Source organism: Phallusia mammillata, chromosome 3 (assembly GCF_965637545.1).
Source record: "Phallusia mammillata chromosome 3, kaPhaMamm4.hap1.1, whole genome shotgun sequence".
Taxonomy (NCBI): domain Eukaryota; kingdom Metazoa; phylum Chordata; class Ascidiacea; order Phlebobranchia; family Ascidiidae; genus Phallusia; species Phallusia mammillata.
In genome coordinates, this window is record NC_137254.1 from 12,420,863 (window position 1) to 12,444,473 (window position 23,611).

Genomic DNA, 23,611 nt, shown 5'->3' on the forward strand with positions numbered 1-23,611 from the left:
GACAGTCGTTGGCTGAGCAGTAGTTTCAGTTAGAACAAAACCGTATGCGCATCATTTTGTAAGTTAACGCAAAACTTGTTTATGACGTAGTAAGCGACGCAGATACCCGGGGAGGCGGCGCCTCCCCGCCTCCCCATAAGTGGGCGCCAGTGACCTGTCGCATGCCGAGAAAATGTTTGGCGAGACGCTGCTGTGCTGACAAGTTTATACCACATTTTTTAATGAATTCTCAAGATTATTCGGATTTGCTGCAAGCAGATGAATGGTTAGGTGATTCGCACATCGACTCGGCAATGTACATGTTGGCACAGCGGTTTCCAAATGTTATGGGTTTGCAAAGTTGTTTGGTTTTCTCCAAGTTTGCTGACAATAACCTCGGTATAAACGCCCACAAACAATTTTGTCTCAATCGTTAATGCACACGGAAATCACTGGGTAACTGTATCTAACATTTTTTCACCAAACAAACTATTGTTGTTTAAGACAGCGCCCCTAAAGCGCAATGTAGTCCTTACGATCAAACTTGTGAACAAAAACAGTTTGCAGCCGCTTTGTGTATTCCTCCAAAAAATGTGCAAGTCGGCAAAAAAGTGTCTTGGTGGCTTCAAAAGACACAACAGTACAGAAGAAAGACTTAGTTAAAAGGAAAAGTATTTCAAAGAGGGAGGCTTTCGATTACTGTATACTTCCGATTACATAGACCAAGTACTTCAAAACTCTGGCGGCAGTGGATACAATTTGTACACGGACAGATTTTATACCAGCATAAATTTCGCCACAGTACTGCAAAAACGAGACATTCATATAACTGGCACTATTCAGAAGCACAGGATAGGGCTCCAGTAGAAGTGAAAAAAATAAACATGAAACATGATGGCTCTTGGGTGAGACTGATCCTAATGGTCAGTACCTACCACAATGCACTAAGCTTCACTCGCAATACTGAAAATGAAGGCGAGAGCAAATCCAAAAGCCAGTGGTGGTCTGTGACTACACTTCTCACATAGATGCTGTGGATACGGCGGATCACTACTGTGCTTCCTGCTCTTTCACAAGAAAAACTCTCTGCTGGCAAAAAACTTTTTTAGGATGGTTGAATTGTCCATAGTAAATTCCTTTCTGCTACTCAAACAACTATGACACACCGGCAGCTCGTCATCTACAGTTCCGAGAAAAACTGAAAACTACAGCTTGTGGGAGAAGTTCGAAACACTTCGAGACGGGGAAGAACCAGCACAAGTGACGATTCTGACCGACTGAAAAAGGTAGCCCACTTTATTACCTAGGCAGCCAGAGGACACGAAAAGATTTGCTTGGAATGCAGTAAGAGATGATAAAAAATTCACAGACTACAGCAAAACATGCGAAAGAAAGCCTGGGCTTTATCCTGGGGATTGTGTTGAAACTTTGACTTATATTTTCAAAGCAATATTATCAATTTCGATTATTGGGGTTCTTTTTTATTGTATGGTTTTTGTTTATTTTGATTATAACTGCAACAAGCTTGGTTTGGTAAAAAAAAAGACTGTTTTAGCACCAGCTACACATATTTGAAATGTCTATTTGAAGTGTATGCGCATAGGGTATTTTCAAACGCAGAAATCAAGTGGATCTCTGCAAGACATGTCGGGAAAAAATATGATCTCAAGACTAAAAAACCAGGGTACCTAATGAAGATATATCCAAACAAGTTGTTTATGCAATAGTGGTTTCACTACTCGTTACATTGCAAAAATTTTGTCAAACCTGCTGACCAACAATGCAGATCTTTCCTATCATTTTATTTGAATACCTACGGCAAAAAAAATGAAGTAAATATATAAACTTTTGCTGTTAAAAAATATGTCACCTTCAACACCAAAAAATAAGCTGTATCAATTTCAACTAAAGTCGATGCCTTACTGCAACAAGTTTCAGCAAACATTGAAGAGTTTAGTGATAAACTCAATTCAGAGCTATCTGAGTTAAAAAAAATCAAGAGTTTCTGTCTTTTTGTCCAAAAAATATGATGTATTGCAAAAAAACTCAACTAAACAGAAGTAACAAAATCTATAACTAAAGAGAACACAGAACTGAAGAATTGGTACTTAGCACAAAGGGCGTTGCCACCTACAACGGCATTTATCGCATGGTGATAAAGTTCCATTTATTTGTTGAGTTTGCTATAAACTGATCGTCAGTTTCAGAGACGGCTGATGGCGTGTCCACCGCTCGACAAGTTTAACAGGATGAAGTCTATCGCAAAAGCAGTTATGGCGAATTACTACAAGCGTAATGATCGTCGCTCCCCAGGTCTCTTTGGCTTGAAACGGAGAGTAATTTTAGCAAACGCAGCATAGAAAACCTGATCGAACTTGTATTCCTGCGCTTGAAAAATGCCATTCTTAAACATGGAGATAAACTGGTGACAAGCATTCTGTATCGCTCGCCAACATTGGCGTTTACTATATTACGATTCAGGCAGCGTGCTTTATCAAAAAGACGGAGCTGTTCATGAGATTTATCGACGACATACTTTATCTCTGTTTTGGCTATGACATTTTCATAAAACTATTAGTGGTATCAAGAGAGTATTTTTGTTTGAAAATAATACCACAACTATATAACAACCACCCAAACCGAGGACCATGCTTCATTTCTTGATGTGAACCACGCCATTAGCCGTCAAAATAAATTCAAGTTTAAACAACAGACTATGTCAAAGATACCGCAACATGCCAAACGGATGGTTTTTAAGTCGATAATACATGCAAACGACTACGAACCTGAACTTCCTTCTATATGGCCTTCTCGTGCACGTCTTTGACTTAGTAAGTAGAAACTATTTTTGATTCCAATCTAGTGTTCAGTGAGCATGTTCGTTTTACGCATACCATTTCAGCACTTGGACCGGAACAAATCGAAAAGGTAAGCCACTTTATCATAAACCGCGACGTTGACTTTCTTTAAAGTCCGCTTTGCTCAAACTCTTTGAATCTAACGTAGTTCAACGTTACGCTTACTTCTAAAGCAGATGATATTATGATGCTCCAGTCTTCCAATTATTTTGTTGCCAGTTCCCGTTGTCAATAACACCGCCATCATCAGTCGACTCTCAAATGTTGGTAAACTGAAGAATTAAATTCGCTTACAAATTCTCAGTCTTCCGCCTCCGCTGCATTATCTTCGGGCCATAGTTTTCCCATTTCAAATCAGTAATATCCTTCTGGCTTTCCTCATACGAATTCATCCAACAACCGCTTTCCAGGACTAAATGTACCCTTTTCGCTTTGCTTCCCTACGCAATCTCATCCAACTCCATCCGTTCAGTAAGAGCGCCTCGTAATAACTCCTGGCAAGTTCTAGTCAACCACCGTTTCGATAATCCCAGCAACAAAGCAATCGTCGATATCCTCCTTCTGATCTTGGTGTGCGTCATGATGCGTGGAGTTGCGTCCAGCCATGCAAATGGCACGATCGTTCAAAAGAACGAAAGGGAAGAAGTTTTAAAACAGAATGGGAAGAAGAGTTTGCTTTCACTGATAATGGAGGCAAACCTGTGTATCTGATATGTCAAACTTCGCTTAATCAACATTATAAAATGAGTAACTTGAAACGCCATTACGAAGCTAAACACAAAACATTTCCCATCAATTACCCACCTACGTCGGCGTTACGGAAAAATAAGTTTAATGAGTTAAAATTCTGCCTAAATGGCCAGCTGAAAGTGTTAACAACTTTCTGCAAGGAAGACGACACAAATACTGAAGCCAGTTTTATTGTATCATGGAATATTGCCCGGTCCAAATCCCCATATTCAGATGGTGAATTCGTTAAAAAGAATATATCTGAGGTGACTGCAGTGCTAGATCCCAAAAACACAAAACTTCAGCGGCTAATATCGCAAACTCCAGTTTCAAGACACACAGTTGAAAGACGGGTATCTCTGATAAATGTTAATGTCGAAGACCAATTGCAAAATGTTTTGAAAAAGTGTACTGCGTTCAGTTTAGCTTTAGACGAGTCAACAGATGTGCAAGACAACCCGCAATTGGCTCTATCCTCAGCTGGAAGATAGCAAGTGGATACAAGACCTTATGTTTTTTACTGACGTAATATATCATTTACCAAGTTTGAACTTGGTACTCCAAGGCAAAGATCAGTTTGTTTCAGACCTTTCTCAAAAGATTTTCAGTTTTCAAAATAAACTCAGACCAAAGAGATTATAAACCATGAAATGAAACTCGGGCCAGTCACGTGACTATTTGCATTGTTAAGCTGAATTTAGTTTCGTGCGCCGTTCCGCTTCAGTGCATAGAAGTTTTGCACGTTTTTCGCTGAAATTGTATGTACTTGATAGCAGACTGCAAGTTAATAATAAGTGCAATAATCGGTCGTCAGGAGTTAGGATTTAATTGTTGGCCGAAGAATGATGTTATATTTGCCTTGTAGTTGTAGAATTTTTATAAAATCCATAAAAACTGCGATATAAGATGGCTATATAATGTGAAACGAGAGACAAAGTTTCACTGGGTCACTGGGTTGTTTTTCTACAATAAATCATCTCTGGTATTATGACAAAGTTTTTCAGTTGAAACATTTATATAGAGTGGTTTATTACGCATATAAAGTGACAAGAATGTGGCAAAATTCACATGTGGTAGTTTCAAATTGGAGACAATGAGTTACCTTGCAATGCAATTTGTACATTTTTAACATCCTTTGGTGTGGCTTGTTTCACAACATATTTAACAGAAAGATGGTGGACAAAGCCATGCCACTGTAGAACTTGTGTTTTTTATATTTTATTATTTTTATAACCAACAAATATATAGTTTGCCAGGCATGTAAGAATATGAGGGGTTATATTTTTAAGACTTGTAAACAGTTTAGATTATGAAAACAAAAAAATGTGACAAGAGTGCATAATAACTGGTTGTTTTTTTATTCAGCATCTTGTATCAAATTTATACTATGGTAATACTGTGTTATTTTTTTGTTATTTTACAGATACTTCTGTCTTCTGTTGTTGTCAAATCAGATCTAAATATGAACAGTTGGAACATTGTGTGAAGCCTGTCACACAAATGAAATTAAAAGCCATGAACTGTATGATACATACAATATAACCAAGGCATGTTTAAAATGTTTCATGTAAAACAGAACGCTGAACTTTTTACCAGTTTCAGTGGCTCGCTCATGTTGGTAGTGTAAGTGTAAGGCTGTTACCGAAAACTGTGCTTCATGGACTAAGTGCCTCATGGTGATATCCCTGGCATGCAACTTCTCAATATGGCTGTCTTTTCCTCTAAACTGCCACTCACTCCAAGTTCAGAATAAACAACAAACAAACACTTGTTGAACTTGGTCATCTTTTAAGTACAAATTAACTTTGACGTACTGTTATACTCCTGTAAGGCCGTTAAAGAGCCTGAACATTTTTAAAATTCAAGTTTGAATCACTTTATTTTGTGCTGGTTGTTGCCTAAACCTTCTTAACATTGTTTACTGTTAATGGGTTTCCATTCTTTGGGTTTTGTTGCTGTCTTCCAAGAAATAAAGCAAAAATCATAAACAATTAAATGGTTAAAAAAACAAATACAAACTTCAGTGTCCGACAGCTGTGAGATTCACGAATCCACACTTTTTTGAGCAGCTTTGAATCCGTTGGTCCAGCCTATATGTATGTACAATATTTTTTTGTTTAGAAACTGAGATATTTTTTTATCTTTTGCAAGTAACATTAAATAGGCCTATTTGACATAATGTGGCATACAACAGAGTTTAGACACGTTTAATGAAAAATTAAAGTAATTGAACTTTTTCGCCCTGTTAGAGCTCATCAGACTGCCTGGCAGGCAATGAAACTTCAAGAATGGTAAAAAAAAACTTACCTTTGCGGTTGCAGAATTGCAGAAAGATTATGAAAATTATTTATGAAAGTCATTTTGCACGAAAGTTATATTTAACACGAAATTTTGCTTTTTTTCGAAAAAACCTTAAGCATGTAAACACAAAACTTAAGCAAAGACCTAATTCGCTTTATGTTCACAAAGTATTTTTTTCATAGTTTTGTAATATGGATTGAGTCTTTTTGCTTTATTGTATGCAAGCGTGTATGCACTGAAATCAGCAGTGGCTGTCTAAGTGAAATCAAGGTTTTTCGCCACCTCGTCCGTAAAAAGTGCGAATAAACGAAACTAAACTACATTTAGTACCACCATACTGCCATGGCAAACTCGCACTAAATTCGAAACATGCGATGATAATTACAAACACATATGGCTCGTTTTGCGCACTTTACTATAGCAAACTACAAATAAAATGTTGAACAAACTTCTATGCACTATACCGTGACGCAGGACGAAGGAAAACCCAAAAAAATCCATTGTTACGTCAGAGGTTCCACTCGCGTTTTCTATACTCTTTGCTCAGATTTGTTCAATTAATTTCTAAAACATTCAATCACTTCCCTAATCTCAAAAAGATAAATGTCGAAATAGAAGACGAGAAAGTGAAAGAATACAAACTTCAACAACTTTTTAATGATTTTCAATCTAGGTTTAAAGACTTGCAAATGCTGAAACCCTGTTTTTCCTTTCTTGTAAACCCGTTTGCTGTTGATGTGATCCACAACGGATGTCCAATTTCCGTACCGTTTGTATCTGAAGCATCTGCTGTGGAAATGCTGTTAACTACAGGAAGATGTCGCCTTAAAAATGGTACACAAATCTCTGACTACAGTTGAGTTCTGGAAACAAGTCCCAGAAGCAAAGTACCCGAACCTGAAGAAAACAGGAATCCGTCTGATTTCTATTTTCAGCACGACATACTGTTGCGAGCACTGATCTCTATAAACCCTGGATTGCGCTACTGGTCGGTTGAAGCAAATTGAAGCGTAATGGCGGCTGAAAAGGAAGCCCCAAAAATGCATTGCGGGCAATGGGGAGAGAGTGGAAAAATAACGATAATTCTTGTTTTAGGCATTTGTATAGCGATTCTTGCAGATATGATTTGCAGATTAATAGGACGCATGTATTCCAGTGTGTAATAACCTATAAATATGCGTAGATTGACTGTGATGTGTATTAGTGTAGGTGTACTGGATATACGTCATTAAGTTAGTGTTGAAATCAATCATTACTAAGTGAAAATAAATGTTTTATTATTCAATATAAGTGGTTTGCGTGCTTTTTTAAGTATTTTAGACATGAATCCAACAAGATGGCTACTTCCTTGATGTAATTCTTTGTGTCACATTACCTTGTGCTAATCCAAACTGCTGTTTTTGACTGTTATCAAAGTTCAGGAAATTCTGACCAACATGTGGAATAACGTTTCAATTAAAATCACAAAAAAATAAAATAATATTTCAGCTATTTGACTTTTTTTTCTCGATTGAGTTTGGGTCTTTATTATCTTGCCATGGTGATATTATGAAATTTTGCAATTCCATTTTACATTTATGATAAATTTGTTTCCAAACATTTCAGACATAATAGGGTTTATATTTCTCCAAAAAGCAACCTTCATTGTCTCTGGTAAAATTCCACTGGAATGTTTCAGTCTCCTCCCAAACCCTCAAGCTTTATGACACTGCAAGATTACAATCCAGCCTTTTTCGACAACAAATACACTACAGAGGGATTGAAATCAGATTAAATATTTGTTGTGTTCTACTTCCACTGTGTATGTTTTGTAATCATGTCTGACACTGCCTGTAACATGATATGCTGCACATTTTAAACTTAAACATCTTTGAGTTGTTGTTTTTTTTGTGAATGCACCATCTGTTATAAGGGTGGTCATCTGACAAAAAAATACAGGATATCTGTATGAACTTGGCTGGTGTATTTGTTGCCTTCAGTCCTGTTTAGCAAGAATTTAAGTGATAACTGGTGTACAGGTGTGTTTTGCAGAAAATTGCTTATTAAAAAGAATAAAAACAATATTTCATGATTCTGACTGAAATAGTACATAAATAGGCAATACTGCTATGATGTCTTAAATGCATTTATATGCACATGTATCCCTTTGAGATATTAGAATTTTGTTAGGAGTTTGTTGTTTGAGAATTCACAACATTAGAAAAAATTTATTCAACACATGTTGGTTGCAAACTGAAAAGGCTAGATTAAATGAGCTAATTGTGAGCTTACTAGATTTATGGTTTGTAACATAAAAGCAAAATAATGTTGAACCTACTACAAAAAAACTTTTAAATAGCCATATTTTAGCTCCAAGATTTTGCTGACAATCAAAAACAGCAGTTTGGATCAGCACAAGGTGATGCTAAATAAAGTATCACATCGTCTTGTGTGAAGAAAATAGCCATCCTTGTTGGATTTGTGTCTTAAATATTAATAAATGCATGTAAACTACTTATATTGCACAATAAAACATTTATTACCACTTAATAATGATTTATTTCAATATTAACTGAATAATGTATTCCCAGTACACATACACTAATACACATCACAATCAATCTACGCATATTTATTGGTTATAATACATGCGTCCCCTATTAATCTACAAATCATATCTTAAAAAATCGCTACACAAATGCCTAAAATAAAAATTATCGTCATTTTTCCACTCTCTCCCCATTGCCAGCAATGCATTTTTGGGGCTTCCTTTTCAGCCGCCATTACGCTTCAATTTGCTTCAAAAATCACCCAACCGTTCAGCGGAGTAGCGCAATCCAGTGTTCATAGAGATCAGTGGTTGCGAGTCAATTTATTTCGCGATGAAATTTGTGAAGTCAAAACATCGTTCAATTTTGACAAACCAACACTTGAAGGAACTGCTTCGCACTGCTTTAACGTCCTATCAGCCAAATTTTAAACACCTTGCAGCCCAGGTAGAGGCTCACAATATCACACAACAAAAGTTGTTATTTAATAGTCTACATTTTGTTGTGAGTGAATAAATTCGTTTTTGACTTTTTTGTGTTGCGGCTCTTTTGGAACTAAGTTTTGTGATATGCGGCTCGAGCATGAAGCCGGTCTGGCCACCCCTGTTATCCAGTGCATCTACAACGCATCTAATATTGAATTTGAAACGAGAACATACAGTCAAGCGAGGGACCGGGCCTGTTCGTAATGTAAAAAAATGACTGAGCGTAAATTTTTTTACTGAAATTACTTTTTTATGCTTCACATTAGTTTAGAAATATAATCATTTTTCTAAATGTTTATAAACATACGCATTTGATCGCCATGTAACATTGTGCTACATATCGTAATGTGCCGTTTTTTTTAGTGTTGCCTTTAAAATATACAGGATAGCGTGGTGCATTATTATTACTGCTTGGTACCTTTAAAACTCCTTTATATATCTTGGTGCACCTTTAAATAACCTGGTCACTGTTCACCATGCAAGTCTTCCTAGCTCAGTTGGTAGAGCGCAAACGCGAAAGGTTCGTGTCGTGGGTTTTAATGATTGATGACTGCTGATTCGGTACAACGCCTTTGTTAATCCTGACGTACTATGATTTTAGACCAACCGCCACGTGTAGATCATTTCCAGTTGGTTTGTCAGTTAAAACGCTGCGAGTTCTCTGCATAAATACAGACAACTTCGCATCCATCACATGAATTCCACTGACAAAAGTCGAGTTCTCCCACCAGCAAAAATAGGCCCTATTTTCCGTTTTTATTACAAAAAGGTAGGTGCGTCAAATACTTAAGGAGGCTTGACAAGTTAAGGGTTGTGCTCTATAAGGAAGAAAAAGACACAACACGGGAAAGATCGCGTACTTTTGATCAATTAAAAACTTCTCAGTAAACAATACTGACATTACTTTCAGATAAGTTGCTTTTACCCAGTCGCCTCCCATGTCATAATTTGCTTTGCTTGTCGCATTAAAGTGCACGTGGACATAACAAAATACGATAAATAAAAATACGATGTGTGAGAGAATTCCAAATAATGTTCAAACGGCTTTGTACATTGCTAAATGTATTCTCAAAAATAAATATGCCTTTACTGTTGTTATCGTAAAAGTCGACCGAGTTTTAAAATACAGTTCATTAATAAAATGTATTTTCACAGGAGAATATAATTTGGTAAAGAAAATCGAAGATAACCCAACTTGTGGGGGTGTCAGAAGTGCACTTGAACGTTGATGATGAATCATCTATTGCTTTTGCTAATATGCCATATTAAATATGGGCTTTCTTTGTAACAAACTAAAAGTGTTACTCTGTAACTCTCTCCATTAACTTTTTATGTAGTGTATCAACACGTGTCTTTTCAAATGTTCACCCCGTTGAAATGTTTTTTCACAAACGTCACATCGATGGGGTTTTTCATTGGTGTGCGTCAACATGTGTCTTTTTAAACTTCCAATAAGACCGAATCTGTTTCCACACACATCGCATTGGTGGCGTTTCTCTTTGGTGTGAGTCAACATGTGTTTTGTCAAATCACTTCCGCGCCTAAATCTTTTGTTACAAATGTCACATTGATGTTTTTTCTCGTTGGTGTGAGTGAACATGTGTGTTTTCAACGTTCCTCTCAGACCAAATGTCTTCTCACAAACATCACATCGATGCGGTTTCGCTTTGGTGTGAGTTATCATGTGCGTTTTTAAATTTTCACTGCGACTAAACCATTTGTCACAAACATGACATTGGTGGTGTTTCTCCTTAGTGTGAGTCAACATGTGTATTTTCAAGAGTCCCTTTCGGCTAAATCGTTTCTCACATACACCACACGAAAGCGGTTTCTCATCGCTGTGAGCAGACATGTGTCTTTTCATATTTCCTCGACGGTTAAACAATTTCTCACACACCACACATCGATGAGATTTGTCCTGGTCAGTAGGCCTAAACAGTGTTAAGTAATCATCTGACTTTTCGGCATAATCAATTGCTTGCTCAACATTTCTTTCTCTGGAAAGTTTTAATGGACGTTTGTGAGGTTTATTGCAAGAATGTTGAGGAATGATCGCAAATAAACAGAGTTGATTTGTAGAATCCGGAAATTGTTGATTCGCAAACTTAGAGATCAAACTCAGCCTCATTGTAAATTTCTTTCGTTAGTTTTATCAACAAAAGAAACAACTTTACGTGCATGGTTATCCAGTGTTCAACTCAGCAAGCTATTTTACAGGCCTGAAGTGTTACATTGACAGCTGTATAATGTCAGGAAATCGTTGCCATACGGCACAGATTACTTCGCTATTCATACCACAAAGATTTCAAGCGTTTGGCCCGCAGCTATGTTTTCATATGAGTTGATTATCATGTCGTATTTTCTAAATCATATTGGGGCCAACCTAAATCATATTGGTCCAAGTTTGGCGGAAGAAAGCCTGCACCTTTCCACCGTGTGTGGGTTTCCTCCAGTCTGAGTGCATTTTAAGTACTAATAAGGCCATGATATCCTGGCTGCTACTAATTTCCAGATTAAATAATACATGTCTTCACGGCATTGGCTGTTGTTACTTTATTGCATTATTATATGAAATAAACATACCTATTTACCTGTTTTCCATATCTAAGCTCTATCTTAGTTGCCTCTTCACGAACAAAACAGATTATCTTGTATGTTCTGACGGTCCAACAAAGATAAACTAGTGCAGTGACTCGTTACCTACAGCCTTGTTAAAAAGAAAAAAAGGGATTACACCGTTGTTCATAAGTCTGGTTCTCCAGCAGTGTAAACGTATTTAGTAAACCCTTTTTCGCCAGAAGTGTTTTATTTTTTATTACTTATTTCGAACAGAAAATATTTTATTTCCTGTTTGGGGTGACACGACCATTGACAATTTCTAGTCTTTAAAAACGGTTTGATTTTAAAACGCTTGAACTAATTGCTTTGATTTCAGATAAGGTAACGATATCATCGTATTGCGCTTTCAGTTGTCAATGCAGCACTAGCTAACATAGGGGTGGCAAACCCTTTACATACTGTGCGTAAAATATTTGACATACGGTTTCAGAAGCGCCATACATTCCTTGTCTACTTCTGTATATATGGCCAAATTGGTCAAAGAAAAAAAATGCTTAATGCATGTATTTGACCAGAAACAAGGATTTTTTCAAAGTGAGTAGTACATGCAACCTGCAGCTGAAAATGCTCTCTGTAATCATTATCCAGTTAAACGTGTTAAACCTTGAGGTTAAAAAATAAAACCGACAGCGGTAAACAAGTCCACACCATAATTCCAAAATCCACGCAAACGAAAACACTTGGGGTACATATCGTCCACAGGCCCGAACTCGAGTGCTTTTTTTCTTTCGGTTACGGCTCAGTGCATCTGTGTTTGCCTTGCGGCGGCGTGGCCTGGTCCTTTGACAGACTTCGGGTAGCCAAGCATTAGTTTTGTAAATCTTACACGAAAGTGACAAAGTAGTTACCACCATTTTAGCAACGGAGAAAGTTGACAGAAGGTATTCTAGAATTAATGAAGTGAGCATTTGGTTTTCAAGAATAATTGGTAACTTTTGAACAAAGATGACCCGTAGCTGACTTACAAGCAAAAGGACATGTTGCTAGTCTTTTTGAATCGTTTCGTTACTGATTAGTATTCTTGTTTTTGAACACTGTAGATGTGTTTTGAATTAAACATATAAGATTGTTAGACAAACCGACAGTCAACAATATATGTAAGGCCGAACGGTTACTGCAAATTTAATACAAAGCACTAGTCCGACAAGTGGCTTCACTGCTTGTGCTAAGTGCCAACCTCAAAAAAGTGAAAGCGAATTGGTATTCAAACTAAACGTTAACAGAAAATCATAGTAAGTCAGGCCCATTGAGGACGCTATACCGAATTACCCGGTCAATAAGCATTCCCATATAACAGGGGTGGCCAGACCTGTATCATGCTCGAGCCGCATATTACAAAACTAGTTTAAAAAGAGCCGCAAGACAAAAAATCAAAAACGAATTTATTCACGCAAAATAAAGTCTACGGCTCTACGCTATTAAATAATGATTGTTGTGTGGTGATGCTGTGTGTCTCCACCTGGGCTGCAAGGTGTTTGAAATTAGGCTGATATGAGGGGAACGGTTTTGTGTTTATCTTCGTAATGACGTTTCAAGTTACTAGTTTTGTAATGATTGAGCGAAGCTGGACAAATAAGACACACAGGTTTACCTCCATTATTAATGAATGCAAACTCCTCCTCCCATTCGGCTTAAAAATATTTTCCTGTTTATCTTTTTTTTTTGCAGTTATTTCTCAACAATGTTTTTTTTGCTAAAATTTGCAGTGATTGCATGTGCAACATTAAAGAGCCGCATGCGGCTCAAGAACCGCAGTTTGGCCACCCCTGCCATATAACAAGGTGTAGGCGTTTTTCTAGTCTGTGGTGATTTTTGAAACCAAGACACCGGCCTTTCCAAGACACGCGCTCTACTATTAGCACGTCAAAGTCCAACACCGCAGGAAATCGTTAGATTGGCCAGCAATCAGTTAACATGGTCATGGCACACTAGTTTCTAAATCAAGGTACACCAGGATTAATCATTCCCGTATGGTAAGGCGTGGGTAGAAAATTCTAGTCTGATTTAAACCCATGACACCAGCCTTTCGGGTTTGCGCTCTACCAACTGAGCAACACAGACTTGGCAATGAGCACGAAGACTTTGATGGGCATGATGAACATAATAATGCACCACGTTATCCTGTACATTTTAAAAGCAACACTTCTTAAGGTGCAATGAGGATAAAAGTGAACTTTTTTTTAAGATTGTAGATTTAAAAGTTTAGATTAAATTCTTGCTTTATGCTATAATTTAGTTCGACGATTTGGTTATTCCTAACTGTTTACAACTTTATTGTTAAATTGATTGTTGCTTTGTACATTATAGGAGTACAAAAGCCTGACGCGTGTGACTTTACAGCCCAACTAAATGCATTTAGATACGTTTATCAAGCCAAATGTGTAGCCAAGAGTTAAATCAATTCTTAGCCGCCATTTAACATTAAAATAAAAGCATGAAACAGAGAAATGTCACTTATTGATGTTTATTTTGCAGAAGAATAGAGTTGACAGATGACAATGGCGACACTACAATTTAACATCTAGCAAATATATGCTTTGAAGTTTTAGATTCGAAGTAATTTACTTTTTCTATGTGCTTTAAACAACATTCTTGCATGGAAATGGAACAAACTTGAACCACAACTCTGCCAACACCGCAAAGACGGGAAGTTAATGATCGCACTTAAGTGGAATCTGGTTACTGTATTGTTTGTGAGAACCGATTTGGCAAAAAGGGACATCTAAAAAAGCACATAACCCAAAGGGAGAACAACCTCATCGATGCAAAAGTCGACTTTTGAAAGCACACATGTTGTGCCTCACGCTAAAGAAAAAAACATCGATGCAATGTTTGTGAGAAACAGTTTAAACGAAAACACACTTTAAAAACCCACGTGCTGACCCATACCAACGAAAAACCTCATCGATGCAATATTTGCGAGAAAACGTTTGGCCAAGGTAGACTTTTAAAATCACACATGGTGACTCATACTGAAGAAAAAACCCATCAGTGCATCGTTTGTGAGAAACGATTTCGCCCAAGGGGAAATTTAAAACTACACATAATCACCCACACTAAAGAGAAACCACATCGATGTAATGTTTGTGAGAAACAATTTGCCCAGCATAGCCAATTAAAAACACACATGTCAATCCACACCAACGAGAAACCGTTTGGATGCACTGCTTGCGAAAAAAGATTTCGACGAAGGAGTCATTTGGATTGCCACATTTTGACTCACACTAGAGAACCCACCAATTAAACGTATCTGTTCAAAATGTTGTTGCTTTTGATTATGGAGCGCAAATAAGCCGTAATTGTAAAATCCCACCAAAAAATGTGTTACGTAAATATGATATATGTATGCTGTTTCATCCTAATATATTGTTTTTAGTGACTACTTGTAAAATGATAAACACAATAAATTGTGTTTAGGATGACATTTCATGCGGACTTTGCCCCATAGTTGCCTCCACTCCACGTGTCATTTTATCGCATTACAAAAAATAAAAATGCGTATAATATTCGTTGTTGGTTTCATGCATACACCAACTTTTGGTTTGTATTAGTTCGTTAAGATAAATACAGTAGTTGCTAGACTTTTCGTAGTTTCCCCTTTACCCACACCGTTTTACGTAATATCTGACACAGTTCTTGACAACAAAAATGTTACATTGTAGCGGCCTCTCTCACTACCGTTATCGTGTAAAAACCGAACAGATTGCCTTCTTTCTTTGACTCTCGTCTTATGCGGCGTATTCGCACATTGTTTTGTTCCATTAAGATGTATCTCAAATAAACACCTAGCTACAACATAATATATTCATGCCATGAACTACCAAAAAGCTGTAGTTTAATAAATACTATGTGTAAAAACAATGGTTTTACCAATTCTTAACAGGTATGCCGTTACGATCAACCAAAAATGCTTTATTTCTAGCAGTCAGTAATATAAAATCTATGTTAACTCTATGGTCGGACAAAGTACTTGGTCCGTGTTAAACACGTAGCTATTAAAAATGTTCGCAGGCCACACGATCTTTTTTAATGTACAGCAAGGTAGATTATTTTGGTTTCTGAAACATGCACAAGTTTTAGGATAAATTTATTTGCGACGCGATAAAAGAGTATTGATTAGGGTTACAATATTTTCTTTAAATGTGGTTTCACAATAAAGTTTGACGATTGTAAATATTTTCCAACGTAAACAAGCACCTGCAAAAGAACAGGATTGGCGTTTTTAAAAGATTTTTTGTCTTTTCAATCTTCACACCTTGCTCCACATCTCAACAATCAGCATTGGAAAGATTTCAACATCGTTAGAATAAATCTCCACCAGTTCCCACAACTCCTTTGTCGTCTCGGCGCTAAAAGAATCTTAAAATTGAAACAGTTATGTCGCTGAAAGCACAAAAACCGTCAACCTAATTAAATTCCAAGTTGATGAATCTAAAAAACGATCTGACGACCAGTCTTAACTGTTTATGACGTCATAATAAAGATTGTGACGCTTAGTGTATCTGTTTTGGGGCATTGTTTACACACAAAAGGTTACAAACAGTCTGTGGTTACTGGGCTGGTTATCAGTTTCATCATGAACATTAACGAATATTATTTTGCAACAAATTAAACGTATTTCACTGCAAGTAACAAATCAAAGTCTTGTCAGTCCACAGTTTAATATTAACTTCAAATATATTAGTTGGTTTAACTATCACAATGTTCAACATTTGCTTTTCTGAACTTTTTAACTATAAGATAAATTTAAAACGCCCTAAATCTGCAGAAAAAATAATTTCCAAATAAAAATCTAAAGTCATTAAACGTTTTACAAACAGCTCACAAGCGTGTTTTTAAATGTCTATTCGTGCTAAAAAATATTTAACAAGACACAAGCCAACACAAGTGTGTGTCAACAGGTGTAAGTTTCCACCTTGGGGCGTTTGCGGGAAAGAGACCATATGGTTGTGTGAACTGGTCCCCTATTTTCAGTGCCTTGCCTTCACACAATATGCTTAAACAATGGGTGTCGGAAGAAAGTACAAAGCAACATCCAGATTTAGAACTTGCAGTCAAGCACATGGAAAAAATATTATCTGCAACAAGATCTTATTGACAAAATGTTGCAGTAAAAACTGTCATAAATGAATGGCCGTTTTAATAAAAGGCAGAATTTCTTTTCTAACACTACTCTTTGCTAATGAACAAAGGTGATGCTCAAAAGCAAATGCTCGACAAAATGTGTGGCAACATTCAAGTTATTTACAGGTACCAATGTGGTTTTATCTCACACCAGTTTAAAAATTTGCTGCAGTTTAATGGGTGGTGTTTTTGCAGAGCATTAAAAATATGCACTAAACCTTCAGTGAAGAAAGTATACAAACAAATATATCTAGAAAAAACAAACAATGGAAAGCAGTCTTCCGAAACTTATCAACATAATCAACCTTTTGGCCGCATATTTCATGGAGGATGTTCAAGTTCTCTCCAAATGCTTTCTTGTAAGTTATATTTCCTTGCTCTATAAATGTCTGGGTTACAACAGCCAGTAGCATTAAAATTAGGTGAATGCCTAAATGTTTATGTAACAAAACTCTGTATACAAAACAATATTTATACATGTGACATAAAGTATATCTTTTGTAATTAAATAATATTGTTGGATCTTAAAAATCATTTTTTTGCACAGGGATCTCGTATGGATTGGGAACAGAATTTATAGTTATGTATGAAGGATTGAAGTTGATTTCGACAGACAACTTTTTTGAGGTCCTTGCCTACTGCTTTTGCTGTTAGTACCCTGTCCAGGTTGTGGCCACCCTGGAATTAATCGAAGGTATGTGGGTTAGATCAAAAACTTAAAAAATATCTCAAAACATTTTTGTAGCTTACGGTATTACACAAACTGAACTGTTTTGCATTTTCTTTCGGGTACTTGATAGGCATAAATTATCCTAGCAGCAAAAACTTGAAGAGTAAAAAGAATACTACTCATCCTAAAGTTTTCCATCTTGTACAGCTAATTAAGCAACTGCAATGATTGTGCCAAATACAATTTTCCAGAAATGACATGTTAGTGTGTATTAACCAGTGTTTCATACCGGAACGGAACGAAATCAAATAACGTTCTGAGGAAATTATTCGTTCTAAGCAAATTATTTATTTCGTTCTGGACCGATAAATTCATTTCGTTCCGGCCTGACCGAAATAAATTTGGAACGGTATTTCGGTCTCAACGAAAGAACATTTTTGTGGTCTTTACAGCTATTAAGCGAAAAAATAAAGAAAGTTGCAACACCCAACAATTACTGTCGGTAGTTGTTACGTCACATAACATTTGTCAATGATGGTCAAACGGATGTAAATTGTGGAGCTTCAATTTTTATCATAGTTCAACGGCGCGAAATTTTCAGCAATTGTTTCATGATAAACGTCCAGAACGGAACACCGGAATAAAAAATAACGGTATTTCGTTGCGTTCCGGTATCTTGAATATTTTTTTATTTCGTTCCGGTGTAACGTTCCGTTTCGTTCCGGTATGAAACACTGGTATTAACTATGTATCTGGATCAAAACAGACAGGACAGTAAACGTATTTTGAAATTACGAAACAAACCAAAGGAACTGCTGCCAGACCGATTTCAGTTAGTTCGTTTTACCGACTGCGTTTATAAAAAAAACTGGAATTTTGTACGTAATTTTATTTTACGAAAGTAGATTGTTTACTGACCCGTTGCCGTAAAAAGATCAAAACATTGGAACTGCTGCAAGACTTTTTCCAATACATTTTTTTTTTGAAAGTGTAAGTTTATAAATATTTCTTGGAAAAACATTATTGGTAATTTATTTCCAATATCTCTTAATTCCACATTATGACGTCAAACTTCCATAAAAATTGCCACACTTTCAACCACTTGCTATATTCGTGACTTATTAGTCACTCGATTGTCTGTTCTTGCAGTAACAAATCATTTGTCATGTGCTGTTAATTTTAAAAAGGCGATCCTTACATTGTAATTAAAAATATGTATTTGGAAAACAAGACAGATCGGTAATGGAGCTAGGGGTATCCGAAAAGAATGGATAAACTATTTTTTTAGTCGAAATAGGTAACAAATCTGCATGCCTTGTTTGCTGCAAACATGTAGCAGCAAAAAAATCAAACCTGTAGAGATGATATATAAAACCACTTGTGCTTTGGGTATTTTTACGCGGAATTTGAAAATATAAAAAATTTGTTCCGCACGAAAATGTTGTGCAATTCATGCGGCATGCAGTAGTAAGTAGTTTCCTTCCTGCCTTAAGTTAACCTTTGGCATTTAGCAAATGAAAAATCGCCATTTTTTGGAGACTATAGAACCCTAAAGTTTAACGAATATGAGTATGTGTGTTGTACTCCAATAGACCTTCGTCGAACCCCTGAGTCAGCGTTAAGAACCACTGCTGTAGTGTTAGTTATTTTGAAGCGAGAGAAAACGTCAGAACAAACTCTGTCAAATAAAGTGTTAGTTTACTTGCAGGTATTTTTAAATGTCTACGCAAACCTTCAATAGTTAATTTTCAATTGTTTCTGTAATTTGTGCTTCCTTACGGATGAATCTCGTTAAATAATGTCTTGAAGAAGCATACAAAGTTAGTGGCTAAGTATGGTAAAACAAGCGGACGAGGCGCTAGTAATAAATTGTTAAACATTTTTGGGTTGACATAACTCACGCATGAACAGTTGACACGGGTAAATCATGATTGCGACGATTGTAAGAGTTTTTTTTTTTCATCAGAAGCAAAACAAAAATTAATTTGCCCCTGGATTGTTTTTGTTCTTTTTAATGTGGTTGCCGCAATAGTGTACTGCAGTGGTTCTCAAACTTTTTTTGTTGCGACGCCTCTGGAAAAGTTTTCTGGACTTGCGACGCACCAGCAAATCAAAGTTAATGGGATAATTATTATTAAAGTTGTGTTTATAAGTACAACAATAAAAAGTTACGAAACGGAACTATTCTGCGACGCCCTTAAAAAGTTGAAACGACGCAGCAGAGCGTCGCGACGCACAGTTTGAGAACTACTGGTACAAACAGATACAAACATGTTTAGAAATCTATGGCATGTGATTTTACATACATTATTTGTCTGCCTTGTCCCCAGCTGGCGATGCACCTGTCCACTCCTGGAAGTTGATCGTCCAGTAAGTGTTACAAGTATTAGCACTGACACGTCCGGTTTGTTGCCTTGATAATTTAGTAACAACTGAAGTCAACCGATTTACTACTTCTCGCAAGATAGCTAAGTTGCGACAACTTAGCGTCGCAAGTTGGCTAAGTTTCGTTGCAAGTTAACGCTAAGTTGCTTGTTAGCTATCTTGCAGCAACTTAGCCAACTTGCTGCAACTTAATTTGTTCGACAACGGCGCCCCATATAGAAGAATGGTGATAGTAGAGTGCGAAAGCCAGAATTGTTCGGGTTCAGGAGTTTATTGAATTTTAAAAAGTTGACAATGGCCTTGTGAAGAAGTTTTTTAATTACTTTTGAAACTATAGTTGTCATTAAATGTTCTTAAGGCTAATTTGTATCGTCCCTATACGTGCTAATGAGAAGAAACGTCTTAAACAGTTTCTACCCATGTTATATTTGACGTTTCTAAAATCACTTAATGAATAATTACGGTTTTGAACTTGCTTAATCTTTTTGGAAGCATGTGTTTACAACTATGCGCTCATATTAATCTTGTGCGCTTAATAAGTCAAACGTTTCTAAAGCAAAAGGGGTAATAGAGTGCATAATAGAGTTATGTAGTAACTTAACTAAAGTACTCGGCGTCATATAGGTTTACTTAAGCTGCGTTTGGCTTGTTTCAACAAAGAGTTAGATCAGTATTCAGTACTGTTTACTGAGAAGTTATTAATGAAGTACAAAACAGCAAACGTTTCATAGTAATATTACCCATGTTGCCATTTTCTTTTCATCCTTGAAAAGCATAGGCCTTAGTTTGTCAAGCCCCCTAAGCATATGCTGCACCTTTCTTTATGTGCAAACGTACTAAAACGGTGGTACATAATCGCAGCGTTTTAAACCCAACCGGAAATTATCTACGCATGGCGGTCGGTTTTGAGCTCTTCTGCGCCTTTAAAGTACCCTTGCATTTAGGTTCGGCGATATTTTTTTCCGTTCTACAACCTGATTCGTGGTACACCACGTTTGTACGAAAGTGAATGGATAAATGAAGCGATATGTTGGCCCAGGGTATCGCGTTTTATGTAAATTGATTGACCGCACATCACAATAATTTTTAACTGGACATTTGACGTGTACAGAGTACGGCTTGCTGGCCATTGCAGTCGTGATTTATTAAACTGACAACACACATTATTTACCTGGCTGGCTGGTACATACATACGATGTTAAATAATTACGTACATATAGGCATAAATTATGTTCACTACTTTACGACTCAAACCTGAAATCATTTGTGACAAAATAAATTCCCACGTACATACGCGTCCATAACGTTAGTATTGCGGTGCAGATTTTGGTCTGTTCGAAATACAATAAAACAGCAGGTTATGGTAGGGCAGACATCTCTAAACTCGCGTGAATAGACATTTAACTGACTTTCTTCACTTTACTTCGATTAATGTGGTAAAATTTATTCCAAGGGCACCCACAGACAGAGTATAAAAAAATACACAACTGCTCTCAACTTTGTATGTACATCATGTAACATGGGACCGTTTTTACACAATTATACATCCAACTACATTACCTGTTTTATATGAGTCAACATATGTCTTTTTAGGCTTCCAAGCTGTCTAAATCTCTTTGCACAAACATTACATCTATGCAATTTCTCTTCCATGTGCGTTAGCATATGTATTTTCAAATTTCCTTTAAATCTAAATGTCTTTTCACAGACACGACATCGATGAGTTTTCTGTTGTGTGTGAGTCAACATGTGTCCTTTCAAAGTTCCAGCCAATCCAAACCTTTTCTTGCAAATATCGCATTGATAAATCTTCTCTTTGGAATGAGTTAACATGTGTAGCTTTACATGCCCACGGAGTGCAAATGCTTTGTTACAAACTTCACATCGATGCGGTTTTTCTTTTGTGTGAGTCAACATGTGTGTTTTCAAACTTCCAGCTTGACTAAATCTTTTCTCACAAACATCACATCGATGTGGTTTCTCTTTTGTGTGAGTCAACATGTGGGTTTTCAAAGTTCCCCCCTGACGAAACCGTTTTTCACAAACATGGCATCTGTGTGGTTTTTCTTCAGTGTGAGTCAAAATGTGTGATTTCAAAGTTGACCCATATCTAAATCTTTTATCACAAATATTACATCGATGTGGTTTTTCGTTTGTGTGAATCAACATGTGTGCTTTCAAATTACCATCAAGCATAAACATTTTCTTACAAACATCACACCGATGGTTTTTTTCTTTACTATGAGTCAACATGTGTCTTTTCAAAACTCCACTTTGCCGAAATTCTTTTTCGCATACGTCACACCGATGGATTTTTTTCTTAGTGTGAGACATGTGTGTGTTCAAAACTTCCTTTTGACTAGATCCTGTTTCACGAACATCACACCGATGAAGTTGTTTCCAATTTCCAGTTTGGTGTAATTGCTCATTCATGTCCCAGCTAACACACATTCAAAGTAGTTGGTTCTCATAGGTAGGTGCCAGCGCACTACCCGGCGGTTGCTTTTGCAATATTCTAGATTACGCTGTAATAAATCAGGGCTGTTGAATTAACTTGCTTTGCCAAATAGTTTGCTGTTATAAGGTAATAAATCACAATCAAACACGCATCACAACAGATTAGAAAGTTTGAATAAACAAATTACTCGACTACACCTAAATGTTATCACAAACTAATTTCACACAACCGGTTCAGAAACAACGAAAAAACTAATTAAATCTTGCCTAGCGAGCAATTCACCAACGATTTTTTTGTTTTCCTGCATCTGTCCACAGCTCTTTTTGTATTTTTGATTCCCACAAATAAATCGCTGTATGAACTAAAAAAACGTGAACTTTTAATAAACTGACAACAGAAATAAATTCTGCTTGAGAAAAAAAAGTCACCCGAACAGCAGAGCTAGGTAAGAACAGAACAATAGTCTGACAACGTTTTACTTACATACACATTATTGTGTTGCACCGCATGCTGCTGTTGCTGTTGACCAACTACCACTACATGCATTCAAATAAATAAAAACCGCTCGTAGTCGGTAGATGTAACATTACTAGCTAATTTCTGCGCGAAACATCCCGAAACGCGTCGTGAATGTTAAACTGGGCCATGCGTGGCAGCGAAAATTAAGTGTGCAGTGAACCGTAGCTGAAAGAAAAAGGCAGTCGTGCATTGCGAGTGCGCAGACAATCAGACATACGCGTTCCACTGATCTCTATAAACCAGTGGTTCTCAAACTTTTTTGACCGCGACCCAAATCTGAGTTGTATGAACATCTCACGACCCAAGCTTCAAACATTAAAAAATGTATTTTTTTCTTATATGCATGAAAAAGACGCAGACAGCCAGTTGTAGTACACAGTACTATGAAACAATGATTAATTAGAAACAAATGATTGATTTATTGTAGCGTGTTTCATTAAATTGAATTTTTTCTTTCATAAATCTTCAATGCACGGCTCTATTTTTCATTCAAGAGATCACTTGATATTGATATTCAGTAAAAGGTCTGTGATTCGACCTTAACTGTCCTGTTCGACAACGAAACGGATTGCAATTTCGAGGCCACGTCGTCGTCGCAAAGCATGCCAAAATTCGATTCGTTCGAAAACACTACATAACACAACACACATTGTGGCTTTGCAGCACCATGATCGTTGATAGAAGTGAATCCCAAATCTAAACATGTTTCGTTGTACGAATACTTGTCCTATTATTCCCCGTGTTACGACGTTACAATCGCCATGTGCGTGACAGTAAAGTTGGAAGCCTATTGTCGTCTGTATATGGTAAAGATTGGTTTACTTTACTGTACATCGTGGTCGAGTGAGTTGACTTTGCTACTGCATTAAGTAAGTTTGTTTGTGTTTACTTAATGCAGTAATAGTTCGTTCAGAATTGAATCACCATAGCGCGACCCATTTTTTTTACCCTGCGCG

At 36.8% G+C, this 23,611-nt stretch overlaps 1 protein-coding gene and 1 long non-coding RNA gene across 2 annotated transcripts; both read right to left on the reverse strand.

The window, feature by feature from the left end:
• Window positions 1-13,710: 13,710 nt before the first annotated feature.
• On the reverse strand, window positions 13,711-17,074 carry LOC145218800 (uncharacterized). Its single transcript, XR_013857748.1, has 3 exons — window positions 16,929-17,074; window positions 15,755-15,858; window positions 13,711-15,696 (listed from the first exon to the last, which is right to left on the reverse strand). It is a non-coding gene; the product is annotated as an uncharacterized LOC145218800 (long non-coding RNA).
• Window positions 17,075-20,751: 3,677 nt separating this feature from the next.
• LOC145220310 (uncharacterized) lies at window positions 20,752-22,883 on the reverse strand. Its single transcript, XM_080087559.1, has one exon. It carries the CDS (start codon window positions 22,127-22,129, stop codon window positions 21,230-21,232), a length of 900 nt encoding a protein of 299 aa, XP_079943685.1. The 5' UTR covers window positions 22,130-22,883; the 3' UTR covers window positions 20,752-21,229.
• Window positions 22,884-23,611: the final 728 nt, after the last annotated feature.